At 39.3% G+C, this 14,506-nt stretch overlaps 1 protein-coding gene across 5 annotated transcripts in view; it reads right to left on the bottom strand.

Annotated features, from left to right (window-relative positions):
* The window catches only part of LOC134217712 (pituitary homeobox homolog Ptx1-like), an 81,559-nt gene that overhangs the window by 49,695 nt on the left and 17,358 nt on the right, over positions 1–14,506 (bottom strand). For all 5 annotated transcript variants that reach the window (XM_062696527.1, XM_062696525.1, XM_062696523.1 and 2 more), the window contains exon 3: positions 12,652–12,945. In XM_062696527.1, the coding sequence (XP_062552511.1) occupies positions 12,652–12,945 (294 nt within the window). The remainder of the gene's footprint in view (positions 1–12,651; positions 12,946–14,506) is intronic.

Genomic DNA, 14,506 nt, shown 5'->3' with positions numbered 1-14,506 from the left:
AAATACCTTAAGAAATTTCTTCAAATTCGAATTCTTTCCGGAACTATTCGTGCAGTAATTTTGTATGGTTTACTGAAGTAATTTTCTAAGTTCTTCCTGGAGGAAGTTCCAAAAGAATTTCTGAAAATATTACAAATGCCTTTCCGGAGGGGTTTTTGAAGGAATTCCTTGATAAATGTCCAAATTAATTCTTGGTGGCTTTTCTAAAGAGATTTTCGTAGAAATTCCTGAAGAAATTTCCGACTCAATTGTTGAAGGAATAACCAAAAAAGAACCTGAAAAGATTTTCAAACAGAATTTTAAAACGAGTTTCTGAAGGAATTCTGAAAGTAATTTACGAAGGAATTTTAAATGGATTTTCCAAACAGCTATTGGAATTTACATAGAAATTCCTATATTTCTCCTGGATTTTGTTCAAAAACCCGAACAGTAGTAAAACAAATTCAGTTTTGACTCTAGAATCAAAATTACATGCCAAGAAAAACTCCCATAATATCGAGATTGCAGAGCTGGTAGCGAGCAATGTCGTTATGGAAAATATAGCAACGTTATAAAGAATTTTAGAAACTAACTTCCTTTATAAAACTTGTAAAAATGCATCACATTTCAAAGTATATTCATAAAAGGAACTGTTCCGTTTTTCATTTCACTAAACATATATTCATCTCATCGCGAAACAAACAAATACAGCACAATCTTCATTGTAGCTTTTCACAAACATGTATGCTCACTGGGCTGCAAAATGGTGGGTTGACATCAAGGAAGGAGCGCCCAACAGAGCTCTGGTCCCCACAAGTTCCTATCTCACGCTTCCACGGGTCGTCCGATGACAGAAGACCGCCAGCTAAGGGTTGTGTACTTAACTGGTAGTGCAGCCTGGGCACTGTTGTCCTTCTGACATCAGCTAGAGTGAGAAGGTACGCCTCGAGCGTCTGTTTACTAGGATGTGCGGCTCAAACAGCGACACGTTTTATGAATGTCTTGATAAAGCATATGGAGAGTGCCCAAAGCATGACGTGAAAATTGTTATCGGAGACGCTAACGCTTAGGTCGGTAGAGAGGACTTTTTCCGTCCCATAATCGTTGTCAGTAAAATTCGATCACGGTTGTCAACTGTATCGAACGAAACATCACAGCGAACGATGCGTTACAATATCCAGCTATTATCGTCGGAAGGAGTGTCGGCTGAGTACCGCCGGAAGCTCGACGAACGGATAGGTGCAATCAACGTTAGCGACAACATCAACGATCTATGGGAGTCGATCCATGGAGCGGTGAGCACAACAGCACGAAAAGTGGTAGGCACTGCACAGAGGCGGTTGGTTCGATGTGGAGTGTCAGAGAGTGACAGACGAGAAGAACGTTGCCAGAAGCCGAATGTTGGTGTCGGGTACCCGATCGAATAGAGATCGGTACAAGGAAGCAAGAGCAGCCGAAAAACGAACCCACGGCAGGAAGAAGAAAGAGTACGAAGAACAAGTTACTAGTGAGGCGCAGGAAAAAATGGAGCAGAACGATATGCGGAGATTTTATGAGTCTGTCAATGGCGTGCGGAGAAAGACAGCGCCATCTCCCGTCATGTGCAACGACCAACAAGGGAATTTGCTGACAGATAAAGCCGAAGTGGCTGCCAGGTGGAAGCAACACTTCGAGACTTTGTTGAATAGAGGAAGTGACGGTGCACCGGTGAACAGAATAAATATTAGCGACGATGGACAAGCCGTGGAGTGACCTACACTACATGAGGTTAAAAAAGCTGTTAAAGAGCTGAAAAACAATAAGGCTGCGGGGAAGGACCAGCATGGACCAAACATGGCAGTGAGCAGCTTTATGAAGTTCTGCACCATATTATGTCGAAAATATGGGTAGACGAGGAAATGCCTGCTAGCTGGTTGGACGGCCTCACTTGCCCTCTCTTTAAGAAAGGGCACAGACTGGAGTGCGCCAATTACCGAGGAATAACCCTCCTTAATTCGGCGTACAAAATTATGTCCCGTATTCTGGTCAACAGATTGAGACCACTTGAAGAGTCCTTCGTCGGCGAATACCAAGCAGGTTTTCGTGAGGGCCGATCAACGACGGATCAAATATTTACCCTGAGACTAATCCTTGATAAATTCCGGGAGTACAACTTGCAGACACATCATCTGTTTATTGACTTCAAGGCGGCGTACGATTCAGTGAAACGGAATGAATTATGGCAAATTATGCTTGAACATGGTTTTCCGGCGAAACTGATACGGCTGATTCGTATAACGTTGGACGGATCGAAATCAAGTGTAAGGATTGCGGATGAAATATCGACGTCATTTGTTACCTTAGATGGATTAAAGCAGGGTGATGTACTCTCGAATCTACTGTTCAATATAGCGCTCGAGGGAGCGATTAGGAGAGCTGGTGTGCAAAGAAGCGGTACCATTATCACAAAACCGCATATGCTCCTGGGATTTGCAATATCGATATTATCGGTATTTTTCACCGTGCCATGGACGAGGCTTTTGAGCCTTTTAAGAGAGAAACAGCAAAGATTGGAATCACGATCAATACCACCAAAACGAAGTACATGGTCACTGGCAATCAACGTGGGTTCATTAGTGGTGGTGGTAGCGAAATGGTGCTGAATGGTGAAAAATTTGAAGTGGTAGAAGAATTTGTGTATCTTGGAACATTAGTGACGTGTGATAATGATGTTACCCGCGAGGTGAAAAGGCGTATTGTAGTTGCAAATAGGGCTTATTATGGACTTCGTAACCACCTTAAGTCCCGTAGCCTGCAAACGAAAACAAAACTCGCGCTGTATACTACTCTGATTCTTCCGGTGGCTTTTTACGGCCATGAGACATGGACATTAAAGGAGGCTGATCGGAGAGCTCTCGGAGTGTTTGAGCGTAAGGTGCTGCGGACAATACTCGGCGGTAAACAAGAGAACGGTATCTGGCGGCGTCGCATGAATCACGAATTGTACCAGGTGTATAATATATTATTAAGCTTATACAACACGGCAGACTACGGTGGGTTGGTCACGTTGTTCGTATGCCGGAAGAACGTCAAGCGAAAATAATATTTAGTAGAGAACCCGGAAGAGGCCGCAGGCTTCGTGGAAGGCCACGTACACGACGGCTTTTTGCAGTTGAAGGGGACCTGAGGGCGCTCAATGTTCAGGGCGACTGGAAGCGATTGGCCCAGGATCGAGTCCAGTGGAGAAGGATACTCCATTCGGCGTAGGTTCATCGAAGAGCTGTAGCCCATCAAGTATCAAGTAAGTAAGTGTGATGCGTCAGGAACGATTTTTCGTTTACCGCCTTGTATTACCGTTACCGTACCGCTTGCAATCAATGCTTGAAATTCTATCATGGTATGGATTGATTTGTTGGAGATTGCGTAATTTAAGTTAGATTAGGAAGAAATCGTCCTCCTCAACACCTTTCCTCCAATCAAATTGACGAAATTTTTGTAGATGCTTCTAGACCATTCACAAAAATGTTGATCCCGTTGGTTGAAGGTTGTGTTAGAGTGAAATCAGTAGTGATTCAGTTTCATTTCAAACTTCACTATTCTAGTTTAAATCTGAAGCGAAATAGAACAAACTCGCTACTTTTCCCAGCAGTGTTCTATTCATGTTTTTAAAATTTTCAATTAAATGAAATAATTATGCTGCTGTCAAGAAAGCCGCCGTAATTGCAAAGTGAATTGATCCGTAGATACACATAAACAAAAAATATAGGAAAAAATGTATCTCGTGATTCATTCGTGGTTCAATCTAGAACAGCTGCTGGGAAAATTAATGTTTTAGATTCATATTCAAACTGACAGCCCCAAACGATTTGAATCACTGCTGATTTTACTCTTACGGTTTTTTTTATCTTACCTGTAGGCAGGCATTGAAATTGAAAGCGTGAGTGAAGCGGACGAGCATTGATTTAATTCAATCATAGCATCCAATGCCAGTGAGTGAACAGCCTTGCTCAGATGGATACCAAACAACGATTATGAGCGATCGTTGCTGCGTAAACAACGAGCGACAGGGTCCGCCAAGCCAAACTTGGTATGGTATCAAGGGAAGCTAAGAATGGAGCATTTGTATTACGCTTGCTTTACTAGAATAAAACCAAAACACATCAGGTGTTCTTCAATTCAGGTGCTTTCAAGTTGCTGGGATGGAGGAGAGAAAGTATCGAAGTCTCCCATGCAGTGTATCCGAGTTCCATTCTCATAGCGGACTTAATTTTACTAATGTCTGAAAAGATTTTTCTAACACCGTGTGGTAACATCACTCATTGTTAGGTTACCAAGTGATTTGCCTCGCTCAGTTGGTGAGCGTTGGAGATCTTTAATAAACATTGTAACTAATGGGGCGATCCCTGCCCAGCACTAATGAGACCCCCCTTATTCAATAGCCTCAGGGTCGGCGCACGCGCTTGATTATCGCGGCCAAGAAAATACAGGAAACTTCCACTTGAACACCAAAACCGGATTCTCACTTTTCTAACTCTTCGGTGGGGGCCCCCTTCACGTTCCGCTACTCCAACCGCTTCCTCTAACGTCGCTACCGGGTAGCTCCAATGGTAGCCCGTATTGGACTGTCTCGGGGGGGACACTACCTCGAGGTTTCGATGCTGGCTTGTCTCCTCGAACCCAGTCACGGAGTGCCTGCAGCGTTGGTGATATCCACAAAATGGCGGTGTCTGGACAGTTGTGCCACGGACGTGCTAGAATGGCAAATCTGGCCCAGAGCGTGTAGGGTCGAGCTTCGGACGCAAGCGGTCCACCGCTGCTTGGTTAATGGCTCCAAGAACACTCCACGGCCGAGTTCACGTAGACTGATGTGGGTGCACTAAGGTCTAGCCAAAAAAGGGGTCCTGGATATTTCCTCCTATGTCGCGCAATTCACTTTTTCACAGATCTTCGACTTTAACTTCTTGGTTTCAATTTTCCGGATAGCTAATCGACTCACGTCTTTCTCTAGCAAAAGTTGCAAGCCTATTGCCATTTAGCGATGGTGGTCGTTCGCGCGAAAAGGCTTGGCCTTGGGCTTGACCGTTACCTTTTTCCCTCATCACATTTTCGCCCTATTGCTGTCCCCATTACACCACCCACCATGGCCTCCCATGTCCTTGCGTACACCTGGTGTTGAGTAGCGGAACTATCCTATGCTGCTGATGTCGGCACAGTGGGTGTTGATTGGGTCAAGTTTCAATGGATCAATAACTTTCAAGGCATATACAACAAAAAACCGAATACAAAAACCACGAAAATCTCAACAATCTTGGACAGATCAACACACCACTGGTTACAACATTCAATAAACGAACTCCAAATTTCAACGATCTAGAAAGCATCAGCGATTAGACCGCAGGCCAATCTATTATTTGTTTCTTGTTTAATTCGTACCTTTATGTTTGTATAAAATGAAAGTTGTTTCATAGTCTTATTCTTCTCTTCTTCATTGCCATTACATCGCCCACTGGGACATTGCCGCCTCGCAGCTTAGTGTTCATTAAGCACTTCCACAGTTAATAACTGCGATCACATAACATAAGTGGATCTTAGAACAAAATCCCCATCAAAAAGTTGACCCCCTTTCGGTGGGCCAAAACTGTTATAACGGGCGTCGGGAACATCGTTCTGTCATTCTCAAATGTAAACAAATACCATATGATCAGAAAATCAGAACACTTTGTTTCAAAGAGTACAAAGGTCAGGATAGACAAGATGTGTGGAGAAATTCAGTTTTAGCATGCATATAGTTTAAACATTATCGAGAAATGGGAGATAATATCCGAAAACAAATCTCTTCTGCGCTTCTCACAACAATGGATAAGATTTAAAATCAATAGGGATCGTTCAAAAATTACGTCCATCGTTTTTCGGCATTTTCAACCCCCTCCCCCCCTCCTGTCACAAACTGTCACAAATAATTGACCCCCCCCCTCCCCCTGTACGTACATGTCTCATTTTTATTTTAGCGATTACTGTGGTTTATCTTTTTCGTACACTATTTTCACAATAACATAGTGAGTTATGTCCCTTACTAACAGTTTGAATGTTTTTAAAATGCAAGTTGTTTCTAAAATGCTTTCAGTTTTTTTTTCTTGTGGACGGACGTCACATAAGACGAACCCCCCTCCCTCCCCCTGTCACAAACTGTCACAAAACTCTGACCCCCCTCCCCCCCTCAAACCTTGGACGTAATTTTTGAACGGCCCCATACCGACATTTTCTTTATCTAAAACAGCTATTTTCAGGCGATTTTATAACAATATCTTTTTTTCTACCGATTACTAATATCGAAAATGAAATGATCCTAAAACCGGTACAATTAGTTTGTGTATGAAGTGTTAATTAAGATGTCGTTTAAAACTGTTCTACATTAGAAACTAATCTGTGAATATGCAGTTTTTGGTTTTTTCAAAAGGTTGGCGAGGGATCCACCAATGTTGGTTTACAAGTTGCAAAAATGAGTTTCGAAATGAAATGAGAAAAAACCAAACAGTTTTCAAAATTAAAGTTTTATTATTGACTAGATGTCATTCTTGTTAATACTTTTATTCCGTATAGACTGCAATGTTGAATATATGTAAATCCTCTAACCTAAATCATTAACCAAGTATACGAAAGCAAACTCGCGCGACGGCGTCGCGATGTGTTTTTAGTTTGGAATAATAATGAACTATATTAACGATTCAATCAAAGTTAGTTGCCTATTTCCGGGGATTAAACCACCCGACTTGGACATTAATTTACAATGTTATGAAAACTCATATGTGAATATGTACATTATGTGGAAGATATTGATTTGGAAAATGTATTGGAGGTAACCGCTTTCCCTTCGATGGGACTCGAACCCATGACCCAGTTGCTGATGAAGAATGTGTATAGCCGCCAGACATTCTAAATACTCACGCTCATCTAATGTGAAAGTGTACTACACACATGTGGAAGTGTTGGCTTGAGAAATGGAGATAACGATCTTTCTGACCATTTTGAGAATTGAAAACCTGTTTCAACACTAATTTACTTAATACGCTAACTAAGCGTTAGGTTAATTTGAATAACAATAAATTGACAAATTGCTTGATAATATTCTGGTAATAACGTAAATTTGTACCGATAAGGGAAAATGTTGATTATATTTATTGTTCAAACAGCAAAACACTGATATTGTGAACCAATATTGCAATACTTAATTCAAAAGTTTGGTGTGACTGTAGTATAATAATTAGAAGTTTCATGTTCAAAATATTTCATAGTTAATTATAAAGTTTCAAAAGATAAATCGTATAATTATGTTAATAATCAATTTTAAATAATCATATAATTTTATAATGATTGTGACTGACCTTAATGAGTCGATATTGAAAGGAACATTCGATTCATGGAAATATCGAGATGTGGAATAGAAAATCCTTGGAAAGCTCTTTGGAGGGACCATCACAGTAACCCAGATAATATTGTTTTCATATGGCATAATTTGCTTCCATGAGCAGACATCTCATGGAGATTTGACTGTAATCATTTTTATATTCAACGAACCAATGGTCTATGTAAACTATTTGAGGCAACGAAGTTCGATTCTTTTATTTGACATTTTTCGCATGGTTATGCAGAATTAAAGATTTTAGCTCAATAACAGAGATTTTCTTTACTATGTGCGTCTTCCTCTGTGTCTAGTGGGCTTGCATTGCTGCTTACTTTTCTGATTCACAGTGACCGGTTAACGGTGACATCAAGATCAACGAATACAAAACGAGTTGTCTTTCCTCAAGATCGGTAAATTTTATTACCAACTAGCCGACCCGGCAGACGTTCTACTGCATAGTAGGCGAAAGTGCGCGTTGGGAACTGCCCATGCGAAATTTCCATACGAATCTCATTATTACGGAGAAAAAGAAAAATTTGGATGGCTCCGCGGAAATAACGCGCAGAAGGCAATCCCCGCATAGAACAAATCATACATAGTGTGCGTTGAATTGAACATGATATCAAATCAACTGTCATAAAGCCCAATAAGTTGAATAGCGTGTTCACACGTGTACCTACTTATATAAATATGGATCAGCTCAGCACCCTTTTCATGTCAATAAACCCGAAATGTAGGACTGGTTCCTATAGAAATATCTATCAAATTAAGAAGAATGTTATGCAGTTTTACGTCCTAAAACACTCATTTTGTTGGTAATGATTGGTGTTATCGGTGGCTTATTGAGTCTGGGTATACTTCTTGTCTCGCCGGGAGGCCGTCGTGACGGGTCTGTTAAGACTCCACCCTGATTTGGGTCAGTGTGCTTCGAGCGGCAAACGATCGCTCTAGTAGGTCCTGCTGTTGATACATGCAGCTTTTACCAGAACCCTCTGTCAAGACCCCACCACATCCTAGGCAAATTCCACAGCTCACAGTGGCTAAGGGAGGGGTTGTTGAGACTCTTGGGCGTAGTCCTTGTCCTTATTTTTCTTCAGATTGAATTAAATATAGAAATGTCATAAATATAAATAAAACGTTGAAAATTTTGCATTAGCTGTCTTTGATCATTAGCCCGGAAAATATTCATTGGAGGCGCTTTGAATTTTTCAGGATTCCAAATTTTTCATGCAATGCGTAATATTTTCGCATGAGGATATATCATATAAGCTCATCGGAAACGACAACGAATCTGCTGAAGAAATGAAGAAAATCCATCCAGCCGTTTTCAAGTTATGCGGATACGATTTAATTTTTATTATTTAGAGATATTATTTACATTAACATCAGCACTTTAAACCATCAATATGGAAGAATTGGGTTATATAACTGTAAAACAATAAGCCTTTTTTGTGGAATGTCTTTGCCTGTCATAAGACGAGTTTAGTACTATTCAATTTTATTTCACCACGACGTTGTAATCTAAAAAAATATTTGGCTAATTTTGGTGTGAATAATAATCAGATAAATAGTAAAAATCACGCGACTCCTTGCTAATTTAATACTGTTAAATATATCATATCTTTTGACGTTTCGATGTTCCGTATAACACATTCAATCTGTTATAAGGGCATATTTAGTAATGTTACAGTTATAGTTATATTTATTTCCCGAGTTTTACATTTCATAACGACGACGGAGGTCCTTCGTAGCTTAGTAGGGAAAGCACCTGTCATGCGAACTGGGGTCGTGGGATCAAACCCCACCGAAGGGGCGGTTACCCTCCAATACCTTTTCCGAACTAAATCTATCACATGTTGTACATATGCATAATCAAGTTTCAGACATAGTAATTAATTTCCACTCCGGGTGGCTTAATACCCGGCATATAGGCAATTAACTTTGAATGTACTGATCTCGAGTGGCGATCTCTCTTCGCTTGTGTGGTCGTGTTGGGATCTGACGACCAAACTGGCACAACCTCACACAACCCTACTTCATTGAGCGCCGTTGCTGATGAAGCAAGTGTGTAGGAGCCGGACAATATTAAATACTCATCCTACTTGGTTGACATTGTGTACAAAAATACATTTGAGAGAGTTAGTTCTGAAAATGTATTGCGAGAGATCGGCTGGTACCTGGTGCTGGGAATTTGGTTTCATCAGTACCCGCTAAGCTGCGGTGGACGACGGAGGTCCTTCTGTAGCTTAGTAGGGAAAGCACCTGTCATGCGAACTGGGGTCGGGGGATCAAACCCCACCGAAGGGGCGGTTACCCTCCAATACCTTTTCCGAACTAAATCTATCACATGTTGTACATATGCATAATCAAGTTTCAGACATAGTAATTAATTTCCACTCCGGGTGGCTTAATACCCGGCATATAGGCAATTAACTTTGAATGTACTGATTTCATAACTGTCAAAGATATAAAACAAGAAATGCATCTTCAGTAGCAGTTATAAGCTGCACATGTTTTATACTGGAAACCAAAAAAATAATCTTCCGAGGTCAATTCAAATGTCAAACTGTTATGATGTCGATGAAACAGTATTTTTAGTAGCTGATGACGTCATCTTCTATTGTTATGAACGAAATAAAACTCGAGTAAATTCCGTTGCAAATTCGTGCAAAAATACAACTGAGCAGTATTCCAGTTATAAATTTCCCGACGAAACTGTTCGAATTTTTTAAACTATAACGCCTGTTGAAGATGGCATTTTTAGAGTGAAATCAGCAGTGATTCAGTTTGGTTGCAAATTTTCGAATACTATTCTAGTTTGAATATGAGCCAAAATAGAACAAACTCACAGGCTTCCCCAGCAATGTTCTATTCATGCTTGATTGTTTTTCCATTAAATGAAATGATTATGTTGCTGCTGAGGAAGGCGCGGTAAATGCAAAGTGGATTGATCTTTACATAAAATGACGCATTCATGCACCAAAACAATTGAAAAATATTTGAATCTCGTGATTCATTCGTGGTTCAAATCTGCAGAAAATAGAACTGAGCGGTATGACAGTTTTGAGCTTTTGAATCTCGACTGTTATAAAAAATGAATCTTGAGCCACTGCTGGGAAAGTGCATGATTCAGATTCATATTCAAACTGACAGCCTCGAACGATTTGAATCACTGCTGATTTTACTCTTACAGTTACAATTTCATTTCCTAACTCCCATACGATTTATAACTCTACTAAAGATGCCCTAAGGGTACAACTTTTGCTACCCGAGTTACACATATGTTATGTGCTGCGATGCTTCTAAGCCAAGTTATACCATTTCTGCATTCGTATATCATGAGACTAACACGAATGTGATAGTACTAAACTCGTTTTATGAAAGGTGAAAATATTCCAATAAAAGAGCTTAATAATTTTCTCAACTTGCTTAGTTTTCAAAAGATAGGAAAGTTTTATGCCTTTTTGAGATTTAAAAAAAAATCACTCAAAGAAGCTTTTCCCTCTCTCAAAATTTGTAGTTAAACAAATAAATTAAATAATAATAAATAACTTATTAGGCTCAATCAAGGCGATATTAAAATGAAAAATAGATAAGCTTATACTTTGCGCTATCTTCCCTCAGCTCTGCAACAAACAGCTAGTAACTCTCCATTTAATTAAGTCATCTCACACGGTATAACCAATTAATTAATTAACTAATTAAGTAAAATGAACGTCTTCTTCGCAAAAGTCTTAACCTGAAAGCAATTGAAAGGGGATAAAAGTTGAAATAATTTCCACGAGGAGCACGATGCTACTGAAGCTGTAAGACTTTTCCTAATTCGCACCCAGTCGGTTGGTGTTTGTGTTTGGGCTTCCGGCATCGCCATCGCCGTCCCATCGTTTCAGTTTGGAAAGAAGCGAAATCCACGTTGCAGAAGAATAAAGGGGTTACAAAAAGAAGCGATTCGAAGCTTCCGTCGGCATTCAAATGAAATTGGTTCATCCGGAGCAGGGAAGTGCCAGGGATTTAGTGCAACACTTTAGCTGTTTTATTTTTTCGACTTTGCCAGGGGATACGGGTGAGGAAGGGTTCGTTTATAAACTCGACAGTAATCAAATTGATTAGGTCGCTCGGGAAATTGAGGGGCGAGAGCACTTCCTGCTATGGTGCAATAACCATAGAATAAGAAGTTTATGGATGAGTACTTATCGAATTTACATAAAAAATTGGTTCTATGTGGCAGGTGTGTCGCAGCAAGAAAACATATTGGAATAAATAAATTTCCATTAAATATTTTAACCAGTATTTTAATTATAGAGGGAAAGACGGCTTTGGCAGGTTTTGTTCTATTATTTGCAGGGGGGTTTTTGTCGACCAAATTTTATGAAATTTGGCCACAATATTCTTTGTTATGCAAAAAATGTATAGGCCAAATTTGAGCATAGTCAGTCATAAAAAAACCCCTGCCCCTAGAAACCCCTAGAAAAAAAAAACCTGCCAAAGCCGTCTAAGACGAATTAAGTACTGTCCATTTAATTCCACCAGTTAATTTTCGTTATCTTTGCAGATACGTATGTCGACCACACAGTTGTGGTCGAAATACGTATCTGCAAAGATAACGAAAATTAACTGGTGGAATTAAATGGACAGTACTTAATTCGTCTTAGACGGTTTAATACATTCCACTAAACGAGCTTAATATATTTTTCTGCCAAAGCCGTCATTCCCCCTACATAATATTTGCAAACAAAGTGAAAATTTAAAAACACATAAGCTAACTTATCGTCAAGCTTTTAGGGATAGTTTCAGAAAATGGTTATCAGTTAATTAGAATAGAATTATTTCAGAATTATTTGCAAATTTTCTTTTCGACTCTTTTCAATTATTTGACATGGTTGTTATTTTAAGTCTTATCTCGACAAGTGCATATAATGTCAAGTACACACACTGAAGACGGCCTCACAGTTGAGGTCGAAATGCGTATATATAAAGATAACAAAACGGGGTGAAATTAAATAACAGAGTCATCAAAATTGGAACGTGTAAAGGTGTTTCTATCAATCACTCTTCTGAATTTGGTTTTGTATATGAATTTGGCCTGTTCTCTCCAATCACTGTGCTTGTTCAGCCACCCATTAATAAAGATCTAATATAAATTAATTTGAAAATATCACCCATCCCTATTAATCCCTCCTTCAGTAGATGAACGATGGTGGCAATTTGTCGAGTGGTAGGTGCTAATTGATTAAATAAATCATGCTTTCATTTTGATTAAGTCAAGACGTTTCCGAGCGTTTTCCACCTACCTGTGTCGGAATCGTTGTCCGTGTGGTTGCCGGTTTGGTTGGTGTGATGCGATGGAAGGAAGCCATTGCTGTCGTGCTCCGTGCCAGGTTGCACCCCAGCCGGTGTGTTGGGTGTAAGCGGCAGCGGAGGATAGTTGTGACCACCGCCGTTGATTAGATCGACGCTCTGTTTCAGGAGCTCGGAAGCGGGTTTCGGTCGGACTAGCAAATTTGTGTCTGATGATTTGTAGCTGGAATCATTCTCCGAACGAACCAGATTTAAGGCAACGTCTTGTTTCACTTTGGTGTGTTTATCTGCAAATAAAAGTTAGTTGTCCGTCATGTTTAGTAATTATCATGAATAGTAGGTATTAATAGTTTGGAGGATACAAATCATAGATATTTGAATTTTATATCTCGAATTTCGCACAGTGTGCAAACCTATTAGGACCTAATAATTGAGTAGGTATATCATACAGCGATTCCATGAAAAAAGAATAGAGTCGAAAAAAAAAGTTCTCTGATTTTGCTCAAAATATGTATGAATGATCTCTACCGAAAATAATTAGACCCGTATTTTTTCGTTTCGGTCTTACATTTTTTCAAACCTTCATAACTTTTGAACCACTGGGCCGATTTGCAATCTTTTTGCATGAATGGAAAGATTGTCAGTTATAGATTTTAGAAAAAAATATTGTTTAAAGAAAATAGTAAGCTTAAAATGTTTAAATAATCAAAATATCTGATTTTTTCGATTTTCAACCTTTTGGACCACAACGGCTGTTCTTTTTTATTTTTTTAAATGAAAATTCAAACGTTTTTACACATACAGTCAAAAAATTGGAAAGGTCCACCAAGCCGTCATATTCTTTTTGAAAATGTCAGTTTTTTTTTGCTTATATATGCATGGAATGGCATGCGTCTCTATCACTTCAAAATGCCAATCAGTAAACAAAGTTGGCGAGCTTGTACCGTGGGGCATCGAAATCCGTACTCTTAAGCAGTATAGTATATGAAAAAGTGACTAGAAAATAGAAATCGAATACAAATGAAACGTTTGTCATTGACAAGGGAACATGGAAGCTTCTACTTACGAAGTGTTTCACATTTACACATTAAAAACTACGAAAAACATGAGAAAATAATGAATCAAATCAACTACTCCTGAATCGAAATCCGCTCACCGTGGACGGATTTCGAATCAAAGGATCATAATCCGTACATCTATTTTTAAACTAAATATTTAAATTGAAGCAGACTGATTGAACAAATTACCACTGTAAATAGTTCAATACGCACCTTGAGAAGCGATCCCTTTGATTTGTATTCCGCTTATATTATGCAATGCTTTGCAATTAACAATTAAAACACAGGTACTTCTGGTGCAATTATGCTCTACCCCTAGAAAAATGGCGGCAGAAACTCCGCGTTTGATGGGTGGTGATTTGATTTTGATTTTTGTTGTTTTAATTTCAAAGCCTACTTTCCATTTCAGTGCCATAAAAGCTTACTGTCAAGTATCTGAACAGGATAAGATAAATTGTTTCTAAATTAATTACCTTCAATCCCCATTAATTTATTGATATCTCATAAGGTGGACGGATTTCGGTGTTGTACGGATTTCGGTCCCACACTGTAACTGACCAAACATTATAAAGTACTTCAAGAATGCATGATTGGTCTCATGTTCAATGTTGATTTTATGATAATGTGTCCTTCGAAAAGACATTAGCATTAGCACTAATGATACTCATTAGATTGGACACTAGTGATACTCATGTTTTACTTTTGAGATCCTTATCTAGAATACTATCAAAAATCAAGAAGGGAAGGGATCCTTGATTCCAGTTTTAGACAACAATAACAAAATGAAGTT

This window comes from Armigeres subalbatus, chromosome 2, assembly GCF_024139115.2.
Source record: "Armigeres subalbatus isolate Guangzhou_Male chromosome 2, GZ_Asu_2, whole genome shotgun sequence".
In the NCBI taxonomy this organism is placed as follows: domain Eukaryota; kingdom Metazoa; phylum Arthropoda; class Insecta; order Diptera; family Culicidae; genus Armigeres; species Armigeres subalbatus.
This window is presented reverse-complemented; position numbering and strand designations above follow the sequence as displayed.